At 51.8% G+C, this 13195-nt stretch overlaps 1 protein-coding gene across 4 annotated transcripts in view; it reads right to left on the bottom strand.

The window, feature by feature from the left end:
* Positions 1-13195, bottom strand: part of PDPK1 (3-phosphoinositide dependent protein kinase 1) — a 69297-nt gene that overhangs the window by 21085 nt on the left and 35017 nt on the right. For all 4 annotated transcript variants that reach the window (XM_034940969.2, XM_057300155.2, XM_034940971.3 and 1 more), the window contains 2 exons: positions 3991-4066; positions 149-217 (listed from right to left, as the gene is read on the bottom strand). In XM_034940969.2, coding sequence (XP_034796860.1) covers positions 149-217; positions 3991-4066 — 145 coding nt within the window. The remainder of the gene's footprint in view (positions 1-148; positions 218-3990; positions 4067-13195) is intronic.

Here is a 13195-nt window from a genome sequence, read left to right as displayed (position 1 = left end):
GCACCCCGGCCCCGCACGCCGAGAGCCCCCCACCTGGGCACGGCACCATGTGCTGCCCTCCCCCACCCACCTCAAGGCTGGGAGGGACTGCCGGCCGGTGGGGTGCACCCCAACAGGCTCCAAGGCCCAGGCAACGCCGTCTCCTTACCCAGCTCGGAATGGTGGGAGTCCTGCCACAAGCTGGTATATTATGCATCCAAGAGCCCAAAGGTCTGAACTTTAAGGTAGGGGAAACAAACAAACAAACAAAGACATGTGTAAAATACAAGCGACAAGCCCAGTCCATTTCCCACTCTGTCTCCACGGCCCCAGTTTCACCTCTAATGCGCTTCTATCCTTTCAGACCAGTTGGGTGTGAGGGTGGGGAACCCGCCCTCTGGAGAAGCCTCCCTGCGGCCTGGGCCCAGAGGGTGTGCACGCGGCAGGCACCGGCGGTCGCTCAGCTGTGCCCAAAGCTTCACGGCTTCCAACAGGGCTTACCAACGTCCACACACGCCTGTCATCCTGAAGCAGAGCAGAGCTCACTCCTGGCACCACGTGGCTACAGACCAGGCAGGGGGCAGGATGGGAGGGAATGGGGCTGACCCTGTTCCAGTGAGACAACCCAGAAAGCTGAAGGAAGCGACCTCCGGTCAGTGCTGGCGGAGGGCTCGCCGGGGCAGGAAAGTGCGGCACAGGCGAAATGAATGACCGCGACGTTCACACTTGACTTTCTTTAGTGTTTAGTTAAAATGGGGAGAAACAAAAGAAAACAGGCAGCAGAGCCTCCGCCTTTCAGTGTGGAAGCAGCAGAGAGGAGGGGTGCCGGGGGCAGAGCTGTGCCTGGACCCTCACAGGGTCCTCTCCAGAGCGTGGAATTCAAGCAGAAAGGGATTCTGGGGGTAGCTTTTCACCTCTGTGAATTATCGAATGTTTTATCATAAACACTTACTTTAGAATTTACGTATTTTTTAATACGATACAAAAAGGGAAGGGGAAGCCAGTATTACACTTCTGGAAAACACATGTACCAAGGGTGTATCAAATAAACGTTCAGTTAGACCAAGTCATGCCGCTTCCTGAAATCCACACCGAGGAATTCAGGGCGGCCCCTCACTCAGCCCAGCAGACCCCGTCTCGCCCACTAGAGGGACAACAGGACACCCCCACCCCGACCCCAGGCAAAGAGACCTCCTCCTGCCCATGCAGGTTGGGTGGCGCATCAGACACACGCCAGTGTGTGAATCAATGGAAACCCCTTCAACGCACAACAGTACAGAAACAGGCCCATGAACCACAATCTGTTCATGCGACAGAAAACCACACACTCATCAAGACACCCACAAGTCATTCCAATGGCCTGGGGAAGCGCCCATTATATAATCATGCAGGGCTCAAAACTGCTTGTCCAACGTGACTCGAATGGCATATAAGCCACGCAAACAGCTATAAGATGCACAGAAAAAATGACTGGAAAGACATATACCTGTATGCCCAATTATTATCTGTGACTATAAGTGGGTTTGGAGACTTATTTTCTAAGAACTCTTCATAATTAATTTCTCTTTTCTTTTTTCTTTTTTGAGACAGGGTCTTACTCTGTCACCTAGGCTGGAATGCAGTGGCACAATCTCGGCTCACTGCAACCTCTGCGTCCGCCTCAGCCTCCTGAGTAACTGGGCCTACAGGCGCTCGCCACCAGGCCCAGCTAATTTTTGTTACTTTTAGTAGAGATAGGGTCTCGCCACGTTGGCCACGCTGGTCTCGAACTCCTGGCCTCAAGCAATCTGCCAGCCTCAACCTCCCAAAGTAATGGGATTACAGACGTGAGCCACCACGCCTGGCCTCTTTCAATTCTTTATAATAAAAGTTCTTAACTATGTTTAATATCACATGATTAAAAAATTCAAAAGCATAAAAAGAGATGCAGAAATGCCTTCCTCATAATCCTGTTCCCTCACCCCATAGACATCTACCATCATCCGTTCAGTGTCTATCCCTCCAGAGAACCTGAAACGCGCAAACGAGAAAACGTGAATACACATTCCTCCTTTTTCGCAGAGGGCAGGATCCTATGCATATATTCGTAGAGCTTGGAGATCTTTCTGCACCAATGCTAAAGTGGCCCTCCGCCCTGAAAGTAAAATCTACAAACAAGGAAACGCTAGCTCTTAGGTGGCGACGACAAGCACTTTGAAAGCCGGGTACTTCGCGCCCCCCCCGCCCCCCCCTCCTGTGGGAGGGACTGTCCTCTGGGTCGCGGGATGCTGAGCAGCTCATCCTCGCCTCCCCTGCTGGATGCCAGCCTTACCCCTGCTCCAGCTGTGACAACTAAAACTGTCCAGACAGGGCCAAGTGTCCCCTGGGGAGCAGAATCACTCCAGTTCGGAAGCTCTGACCTAAAGCAGTGTCTGGCCATGCTAAGAACTCAGTATCTGGCCTGCCGCCATGTCTCACGCCTGTAATCCCAGCACTTTGGGAAGCCGAGATGGGAGGATCGCCTGAGCCTAGGAGTTCAAGACGAGACCGGGCAACACAGCAAGACCCCATCTCTATTTTAAAAAAGAACTGAATAATAATAAAAAGACAACTCAGTATCTGCTGGTTGAAAAAAGTTAAAACAACAAAACCGAAAACGCCTGGAGACGGCCGAGACGCTGAGTGAGTGCTCAGAGCCTTTCCACCCTCCCATCACGTTTGTGTCACGGCCCCACCTCCCACAGTTTTTCCTGAAGCTGTCCAGCTCAGAAATCCAGAACTGCCGTCCCCAGAATCATTCATTCTCTCAGAGTGGCTCACTTCAATCCAGGAAGGCGGCCCCTTGTAACCTGGCGGAGCAGGAGAGTGGCAGCATGGGACTCCTGTGGTCCTGTCGACTCACGAGAGCACCAGCAGCCGAAGCTGACCCCAGCCCTCAGCAGCACTTGACTGGCCCGGGGCAGGAGGAACCCCAGCCCCACCCTCATTCCACAAAACTGCTCCCTAGACTTGAAACTCTAGACTCTGATGCTGCCTCTCAGCCTGCCACCTGCCTCCCAGCCACCCTAGACAGCACCTCAGACTTCTCACCAACCCTTGCCGTCAGCTCCCTGGACATCCTCCCCAACACTGCCGGTGGTCCCCTGGCTGGGCTTCTCCACTTTCCCCTTCCCTGACCCGCACCGGCCCTGCAGCCCCTGTACCATCTGCACTTTTTTCATTTTTTCACTATGGAGGCTGCCACCAAGACCCAGCTGTGTCTCTCAAAGACCCTCATGCCTGCTGGACGCCTCCTCCCTCCCACACCCGCACCCTCCAGGGCCTCCCTGCGCTCTGCGGGACGCTGTCCCACTGCAGCTGGTGTGTGGCCGAGCAACCCGAAGGCTGGGCTGCCTGCCCTCCACCCCGACTGGGGGCAGCACCAAGGAAGCCTGGGCTCTGTGCACATGGCAGCCACGCTGTCCTCACTCAATAGTTTTTCCCAAAGAAACGATTAGGCTGGGCATGGTGGCTCACGCCTGTAACTCCAGCACTTTGGAAGGCCGAGGCTGGCAGATCACGAGCTCAAGAGATCGAGACCATCCTAGCCAACATGGTGAAACCCCGTCTCTACCAAAAATACAACAATTAGCTGGACGTGGTGGCATGCGCCTGTAGTCCCAGCTACTCGGGAGGCTGAGGCAGGAGAATTGCTTGAACCCGGGAGGCGGAGGTTGCAGCGAGCAGAGATCGTGCCACTGCACTCCAGTCTGGAGACAGAGCGAGACTCCGTCTCAAAAAACAAAAAAACAAAACCAAAAGAAACCCAAACGATTCAATCTGCAACCAGAAAGCATCAGCAAACCCAGGAAGCTTAGAACACAACACTAATGCATCACGTGTGTGTACGCCACGGAAAATACGCCTTAAAATGCGAAATGCTAATTTCTTCCCAAGTATGCTTAGCTACTTAAAGGCCACCAAATTCACTCTCTCAAATATTAATTTCTGTGTTAAAGAAAAGGGAAGTACGGCTTAGATGAAAGTGGTTACCTCTTACAGGCGGACTTCTCCGTGAGCAGCTCTGGAGAAACGTACTGCGCTGTTCCCACGAATGAGTTGGCCCTGGCTGCAGAGGAGAGAGAAGGTCACACTCGGACTCACGATCTGTGACAATCAAGGGCTGCGCGGTGGGTGTCGCACATGGCGGACCACGCACCCCCAGGAGCCAGACCTGTCCAGGGCGCACCGGGGCTGGTTCATGGCTCACCGGCTCAAAGACGCCTGCCTGACCCCTGGACACCGGCGCCCTGCACCCTGGCGCTCCCACCCGACACGCGCCTGGACAGTGAGCTGCACACAAACGGCCAGCACATTCTCCCGGTGGCGCCCGCTCAACGGAGGGCGTGAGGACACGGCGCTGGCTGGCTCACTGCAGGACCTGGGGTATCCAAACGTGCCCAGGCACACAATAAACAGTTGCAGGCCAGAAAAACCTCCTTTCCATCACAAACAGCTTGGGAGCTGAGGCGCTACAAAGGGAACAAGACTCAGGCCTCCAGCCCAAGGGCCTTCCTCCACAGAGGAGCTGTGACGGAGCAGAGCCACAGCACGAGCTGGCCCAGGGCCACCACGCAGCTGCTGTCCACACCGGCCCTGCCCGTGGGCCGCTTCTGAGTGGTCCCTTCCACCTGCCCTCCTCCAGCCAGGCTGAGAGAACCTCCCAGCCTCTGCTGCGGGGACTCAGTCCCTTCAGTGAATGACTTTTCTGCGGACTTCATGACTGCCCAGGTGCGGTGGCTCACCCCTGCAGTCCCACTGCTTTGGGAGGCCAAGGCAGGAGGACTGCTTGAGGCCAGGAGTTTGAGACCAGTCTGAGCAACATAGTGAGACTCCGTGTCTAGAAAGAATTTCAAGAATTAGCCAGGCATGGTGGTGCACCTCTAGTCTCAGCTACTCGGGAGGCTGAGAAGGGAGGATCGCTTGAACCCGGGAAGCTGAGGGTACAGTCAGCCACAATGGCCCCACGGTACTCTAGCCTAGGCAATAGAGCCAGACCCTGTCTCAAATAATAAACAAAAAACAAACACTTCATGGCTGCATTTGCATCCTGCCAGGACCCTCAGTGATCCTGCCAAGAACACCAAGGACATCCGCAAACACGCACCCCGCCCGTCGGCCTAGAGGAAAGACAACCAAACCAAGAGCCAAAAACAAACGAAGCCATTCAACCCTGCAAAGCATCAAAGAAATGCAAATTAAAACATGACAGCCTATCACACTGGCAAAGGGAAAAAAGAATAAAAATACATAGCGCTGGCAGGGATCTGAGGGGACAGACGCAGCGCTAAGGGTGGGGCTGTCAAATGGCGTCGCTTCTGGGGGCAACTTTCCAATGAGCATCAGAAGTCACAAAGATGTTTGCCTCCCCGACCCTGCAGCTCCCTCTCCATGCTCTGTCCTTCAGGGTCCGGCGGGGCACAGCGACGAGGGCCGCGTCTGCTGGCGGGACGGGACGCCACTTGCTCCACCTACATATATATTCAGCGTTTCTGTTCTTTACTATCATCGAGTGTTGCTTTTGTGACTTGTACTTTTTTTAATGCCATTATTAAAAAGTCTAGGTTTTTGTCCTCTGGAGAGATGTATACAATGCATAATTAAATGACTGAGGTCGTTGTGCAGCACACGGAGCCGTATGTGCTTTTAAACAGCCACAGAGTGCACAGAGCAAGTCCGTGAGGCCAACACCCACCCCGTCTCTCGGATGAGCGCTACATAGTGAGCTGCCGTGCTGTCGGGACCCTCGCTGCTGCTGCTGCTGTTCTAAGCTTCCTGCAAGCGAGCTATGGGCTCGGATCTCCTGGAATCCCTCCCTGCCCTCTCCAACCTCAGCTCCTCCTAGCTCCCCAAGGGTCTTCCCACTCTCCCTTCTTTCCTCAGGGCTTGCCCACCCTCACCCTCGATTCCTCTGCCACACCTTCCTAAAGGTGGGACTCCGAGCCTCTGGGCATACGCAAAGTCACCCCCTTGGAAAAGGACACCTGTCCTTAGTTTAATCCAGAGACAGACAGCGCCGCTAGAGCGTGGAGAAGATGGCTACCCTCAGAATAATGTTCCAAATGCACAAAATACACAGGACTGTAGGAGAAAGCAATTATAATCCAATACACGTATCAAATTATTGAAGGAATGGATCTGTGATGTAGTACTATGTGACTTGCACGACACAGCAGCAGGTCACGCCGCAGGAACCCGGCAGCGGTGCTCGGCACAACTGGCATGGCGTCACTACCGTGACGGGACCCCTGCGGCAGGACATGGGAACACCTGTGACTTCTGATGACAGATGTTTGTTGCTTATGTTCATAATGGAAGGAAATGGTACGCTTTGCTGAAAGGTTAGTGAAAATTAGTAATTTCCTCCTATCCAGCCTCACAGATCCCCTGACTTCTATCTGTGACATCCGAGCTCAGAGTCCCAGACACAGCGTTAGGAAACCTCAGAGACCACCTAGTTACTTCTCCCTGGGAGCTCAGAGACTGGCCAAAGCTCACGCCCCTCCAGCTGCTGGAAACTCAGGCCCAGAGCCCCGCACTGGCTGCTGCTGCCGCCGCATGCCACGGGACTACCGACGCTGGGGAAAGAGACAGTGGGGTCTCGGCTGGGTTGTTGTCTCCACCCTCATCAAAGAAACTCCATGGACCACCCACAGTCCCCCAGATCTGCCAGTCATACTTGGAGGGGCAATGGGAGGGACGACCTGAAGAAGTGATCCTGAGCTCACGAGACACCCACACTCTCTTCAAAGCCAAGGGTGCCGGCTGCCATCTTATCCATAAACCCACAAAGAAGCACAGAAAAACGCTCCACAAAACGTGACTACCCTTTCGACGAAACACCAGCAAACCAAATGCAGCAACGTCTAAAAAGGACTAGGCACCATGACCAAGAGGATGTATGACACACTGCAAGGTTGGTTCAAAATACAAAAAGCAATGCATTGCATCTCATTAGAATAAAGCACTAAGGAAAACACAGGATCATCTCGACCGATGCAGAAAATGCAGTTAACAAAAATTCCCCACCTCTACAGGACAAAAGTATGGAATAGCCGAGGCACAGAAGGGAGGGCCCAGGGTCTGACAAAGGGCACGCACGGCCTACGGCCAACATCATGCTCGAGGGTCAAAAACTGCACGCTCTCCCTAAGACCAGGGCGCCCGGCTCACCACATCCAGCCAACACCGAACTAGAGGTCTCAGCCAGGACAATTAGGGAAGAAGACAAAAGGCAGCCAGGTTGAAAGGGAACAAATAAAACTAGCTCGAATCACAGATGACAGGATCCTGTGTGCACAAAGTCCTGCGGACTCCACTGAGAAGCTATTACCACTAACGAGAGCTCGGCAGGGTGCGGGGCAGGAAAAACCAACTGCATTTCCACACAATTTCCAGGAGCAACCCAGAAATGAAATTCACAATCCCAGCACTCTGGGAGGCCGAGGCAGGCGGATCACCTGCGGTCAGGAGTTCAAGACCATGTTATCCATAAACGTGGTGAAACCCCGTTTCTACTAAAAACACAAAAAATGAGCCGGGCGTGGTGGTGGGCGCCTGTAATCCCAGCTACTCGGGAGGCTGAGGCAGGAGAATCGCTTGAACCCGGGAGGCGGAGGTTGCAGTGAGCCGAGATCGCGCCACCGCACTCCAGCTTGGGCAACAAGAGCGAAATTCTGTCTCAAAAAAAACAAAAAAACAAAAAAACAAAAAAACAAAAACAGAAAAAGGAAAAAAAAAGGGAAGAAAATTCACAACTCTATTTTTTTTTCTTCCCGAGACAAAGTCTCGCTCTGTTGCCCAGGCTGGAGTGCAGCGGTCTGAGGTCAGCTTACTGCAACCTCCTCCGCCTCCCGGGTTCAAGCAATCCTCCCACCTCAACTGGTCTCTGACTCCTGACCTTAGGTGATCCACCCACCCTGGCCTCCCAAAGTGCTGGGATTACATGTGTGAGCCACCGTGCCCGGCCAATAACTCTATTTAGAATAACATTAAAAACAAATAAGAATAAATGTCACAAAAGACGCATAAAGCTTATACTCTGAAAACTACAAAGTGTTTTTGAAAGAAAGATCTAAATAAACAGAAAGACAGCCCACAGTGATGGCTCAGAAGACTTAACATGGGTTAACAATGGTAACGCCTTGGAAGCTCGTCTCTAGACTCAATGCCATCCCTTCTCAGATCCCGGCAGGCTTTCACTGAGGGCAGTGTTTTCAAGGCCCATCTGCATGGCAGCGTGCATGGGCGCCTCATCCCTCCTTAGGGCTGGAGAAGATTCCCCCGTTGTGTGGACACGCCACTCGTTCATCCACTCATTTGATGACATGTGCGTCGTTTCCACCTTTTAGCTACTGTGAGTGATGCTACGGGCATTCTAGCACCTGTTTTTGTCTGAATGTGTGTTTTCATTTCTTGTGGGTTCATACCTAGGAGTGGGACTGCAGGGTCATATGGTAATTCTGTTTCCTTCTGAAGAGCTGCCAGCCTGTTTTCCAAAGTGGCTGTACTTTCTGGCATTCCCACCCACGGCATACGTGGGTTCCAGTCCCCTACATCCTTGCTAACGTTTGTTATTATCTGTCTTCTCATCACAGCCCTCCTGGTGGGTGTGAGGTAGTATCACCCTGTGGTTTTGATTTGCATTTTCCTAATGACTAATAATGTTGAGGAACTTTGCATGTGCTTATGGGCCATTTGTGTATCTCTCCCTTGGAAAAATGTCTACTCATACCCTTTGTTCCGTGCTTTATTTTTTTTTTCTCCCTCTGAGTTCCTTACATTCTGGATACAAGTCCCGTATCAGGTAGATGATTAGCAGATCGTGTCTCCTGTTTGGTGGGTCTCTTCACTTTCGTGATATCACTTGAAGCACAAAAGTGCTTAAACTTGATATAAATCTAACTCATCCTTTTCTTGGTTGCTTATGCTTTTGGCAGTGTATCTAAGAAAACACTGCCTAACCCAATTGTCACATTTAATCCTATAATTTCTTCTAAGAGTGTCATAGTCTTCGCCCTTACATTCAGACCTCTAATGCATTCGGAGTGAACTTTTTTTTTGAGATGGAGTCTCACTCCGTCGCCCAGGCTGGAGCCCAGTGGTGCGATCTCGCCTCACTGTAACCTCCGTCTCCCAGGTTCAGGTGAGTCTCCTGCCTCAGCCCCCACTCCAAATAGCTGGGATTACAGGCGCACACCACCATGCCTGGCTAATTTTTGTATTTTTACTAGAGATGGGCAGCTAGTCGCGAACTCCTGACCTCAAGTGGTCTGCCCGCTTCAGCTTCCCAAAGTGCTGAGATTACAGGCGTGAGCCACCGCGCCCGGCCTGGAGTCACCCGGTTTTTTTTTTTTTTTTTGGTGAGGCGGGGAGATGGGAGGCGCAGGGATGGAGTTTTCCTCTGTTGCCCAGGCTGCAGCACAGTGTCGTGATCTTGGCTCACCGCAACCTCCGCCTACCAGGTTCCAGCGATTCTCCTGCCTCAGCCTCGCAAGTAGCTGGGATTACAGGAGTCACCTGGCTAAGTTTTTTTTTGTTTTTTTTTTGAGATGGCGTTTCACTCTTGTTGCCCAGGCTGGAGTGCAATAATGTGGATCTCGGCTCACTGCAAACTCCGCCTCCCAGGTTCAAGTTATTCTCCTCCCTCCTGAGTAGCTGGGAGTACAGGCATGCACCACCACACCTAGCTAAAAACACACCTGTATTTTCAGTAGAGACAGGGTTTCACCATGTTGGTCAGGCGGGTCTCGAACTCCTGATCTCAGGTGATCCGCCTGCCTCGGCCTTCCAAAGTGCTGGGATTACAGGCGTGAGCCACCACGCCCAGCCATAAATTTTGTATTTTTAGTAGAGACAGGGTTTCGTCACGTTGGCCGGGCTGGTCTCGAACTCCCGACCTCAGGTGATCCACTCGCCTCAGCCTCCCAAAGTGCTGCGATTACAGATGTGAGCCACCGCGCCTGGCACTGGAGTGAGCTTTTGTGTATGGTGTGAGGAAGGGTAATAACTTTTTAATGAATTAATCATCATTGGAAGAGAATGGAGAACCAATGTGTGGTTTTCAAAAATGGCATGAAAAGGGGAAAGAAGCATTTATCCTACTTTTCCTTTACAGATGATACCACAAGTCAACCCAAAAGTTGCTGGGGAGAAGTTTCTCTTTAATGAATTGCATCTCATGAATGTATCAGGCTGTGACCTTTCTGCACTCTCTAATGAGTTCATGAATTTAGGCCAATTATGGCCACAAATGCTGCTGCTGTCACAGAGAGATGCCGGATAAACAACACCCACCACCAGTCTCTGAACAGGGAGGGGAGAATCAACTCTGAATGTGATGTAGTGGCCAGGAGAGAGGACCATGTTCAACAACGCCACACAGATGCAAATGGCCTGTTTCTTCAACAAACTGCAAGGGAAAAAATAAAAATGGGGGAAGCTACAGATTAAAATATATGTGTTTGGATAGGAGAGTATTCAATGGCAAAAGAAAAAGAAAAAATTTAAAAATGAAATTGTGCAAAACTTATTTGAATCCTGTTCAAGTGAGCAACAAAACATTATGATGTACATGAGACAACTGGAAATATAACTCTGACTGGACACTTTGAGATATTAAGCAATTACTGTTCATTTTTACGTATCAAACAGTATGGTATTGTGGTTACGCTTTTAAAAAGATTTGTATTTTAGCGACACATACTGGAATTTTTACAGGGAAAGCCCACTGAGGATGCTGGGCATCAGGTCACTAGCACCGAGTGAATTTTTTACAATAAGCAGTAATTCTCCCCAGCCCCATGCATCATAGCCAATCCTAAATGAATGCCAATCTGGAAAAGACCAAAATAAACCACGTGAAGATGGGAAGAGCTGCTCTTGGTGATGGGAGAATGGGGACTCTCTCTTTTATTGTGCACATTCCACTTTCCATCATGCAGGAAAATCCGTCTTGAAGGCAGCTCCTCTCTGTGCCGGGGGTGGGTGATCCAGCCTAAGCTAGAATGGCGGCAAGCTCAAGGCAGCTGTGGCCCTCAGGAGAGCGTCTGGAGTCCACAGCACAGTGGGAAGCGCAATGGCAGCTAGTCTGAGGGTCTGGACGATGGCCATGCACAGATGGGGACAGAGGAGCCACTGTAGTGACTGAAGCCCACGGCATGCACCCTCTCCAGCCAGCCCCGCCCACACCTGAAGCCCACAGCGTCCACCCTGTCCACCCAGCCCTGCCCACACCTGTGGCCTTCCTCTCCTTCCTGTTTGGTGAGTGCTGCCTCCACACCTGGCTGCATACCAGAAAGGCCTGCACAGGTCAGAACACAGGTTTCCAAACCCCACTCCAAGTCTGAACCTCCAAGGACACCCCAAGCTCCCTGAGGTTCTTGCATAGAGGGCACAGGCCAGAGACAGCCCAGGTGGGAAGCTTACTCTGAGTCAGCTGCCCTCACCAAGATACATCCACAGGCTCCTGTACAAGGAGAGGAGGCAGAAGTCCTCTCTGCCAGGAGGTCCTCCTCAATCTCCCAAGCCCACACCACTGCCCTGCTCCATCTCCCACCACCTCCCCCTGCAGATACGGGGGCCACCCTACCCACCCCACAGGAACGAGGGGAAAACCTGCCTCCCTCTAGGAGGAGGGCGTGGCACAGCTGCTGCACGGGTAAGGAACCTCGCTATGCCTTGCTCCCATCAACACTTTTATTCTAGATTTGAAGGTGTTTTGGGGAAGCCATCTCTGCACAAAAGAAGTCAACGCAGGAATAAATTCCTCAAACAGAAAATAAGTTACTAAAATTAATCCGCCACATAAATTATAGTTTTTTCCTTTTCCTCAAACAAGGGGAAAAGAACCACCAACTCATCTATACGCACAAGCAACTGGCCCTGGTTTACAATGATGTAAAGACTTTTAGCCTCCTGCTACCAAAAAGCAAAGGTTTATTTCATGATTTCTTCTTTCTTTTCCAGAGACAGGCTCTTGCTCTGTCGCCCAGGCTGGAGCGCAGTGGCAGGATCACGGCTCACTGCAGCCTCAATCTCCCAGGCTCAGGTGATCCTCCCACCTCAGCCTCCTGAGTAGCTGGGACTACAGGCACGCACTAGCACGCCCAGCTAATTTTTGTTTTTTATCTTATATAGAGACAGGGTTTTGCCGTGTTCCCCAGGCTGGTCTCAAACTCCTGGGCGCAAATGATCGACCTGCCTCGGCCTCCCCAAGTGTTGGGATTACAGGTGGGCCACTGTGCCCAAGCTATTTCACTATTTCATCAGCGCACTTAAATGCCCGTTTTTTTTTAAGTGGCTACAGGGCAACAAGACTATCCCTGTGCCAAATACCAGATTCCAAAGAAACTCTACCCACGTCACAAACCTGCACGTGGATCCCCTGAATCTAAAATAAAAGTTGAAATTATGAATAAATAAAGCCTTGCAATAAGGGAGGAGGAAAAAAAAAGAAAGAAAATCCACATGAAGGGGAAAATGCCCAGAGCACAGCCCAGGGAGGTGGTTCCTGAGGCTGGCTGTGGGCACAGCCCAGAGAGCGGTTCCCGGGACTGACTGGGGGCAGAGCCAGCCCGCAGCGCTCCTGACCCCACGGAATGTTGTGGGCTCATCTCTGGGCAGGAAGTCAGCACAAGGACAGCAAGACACTGACAGATCCTAAGAAAGCTTACGAGACAGAAGTTCCTGTTTGGTTCAACTTTGTCACAGACAACACTGAGGGAGATGAGGTTACACTGTGTACACAGAAGCAGGATTACCAGTCAGTAAGACGGTTACTATTTAACAGGAATGAGTCAAACAGATCAAGGTTTCAGGGCATGTCTGAAACGCCAGGAAGACCGCCCTGGCTCTGTGCAGCTTTGGGCGGGAGGGGCGCACTCTGGCATGCCACTGGATGGGGAGGGGAACGGGGCTACAAAAGGCAGCGGACGGCAGCAGGACTAAGCCACCTTAGACAACAAGAGGCTCCGGCTTGATTGCTAGTTTCGATCTTAGCCCCAAAAGGGTGATTTTTTTCTTTCTTTATTTATGAGACGGAGTCTCACTCTGTTGCCCAGGCTGGAGTGCAGTGGCACGATCGTGGCTCACTGCAACCTCTGCCTCCCGGGTTCAAGCGATTCTCCTGCCTCAGCCTCCCGAGTAGCTAAGACTACAGGCGCGCACCACCACGCCCAGCTAATTTTTTATATTTTTA

Source organism: Pan paniscus, chromosome 18 (genome assembly GCF_029289425.2).
Source record: "Pan paniscus chromosome 18, NHGRI_mPanPan1-v2.0_pri, whole genome shotgun sequence".
NCBI lineage: Eukaryota > Metazoa > Chordata > Mammalia > Primates > Hominidae > Pan > Pan paniscus.
This window is presented reverse-complemented; position numbering and strand designations above follow the sequence as displayed.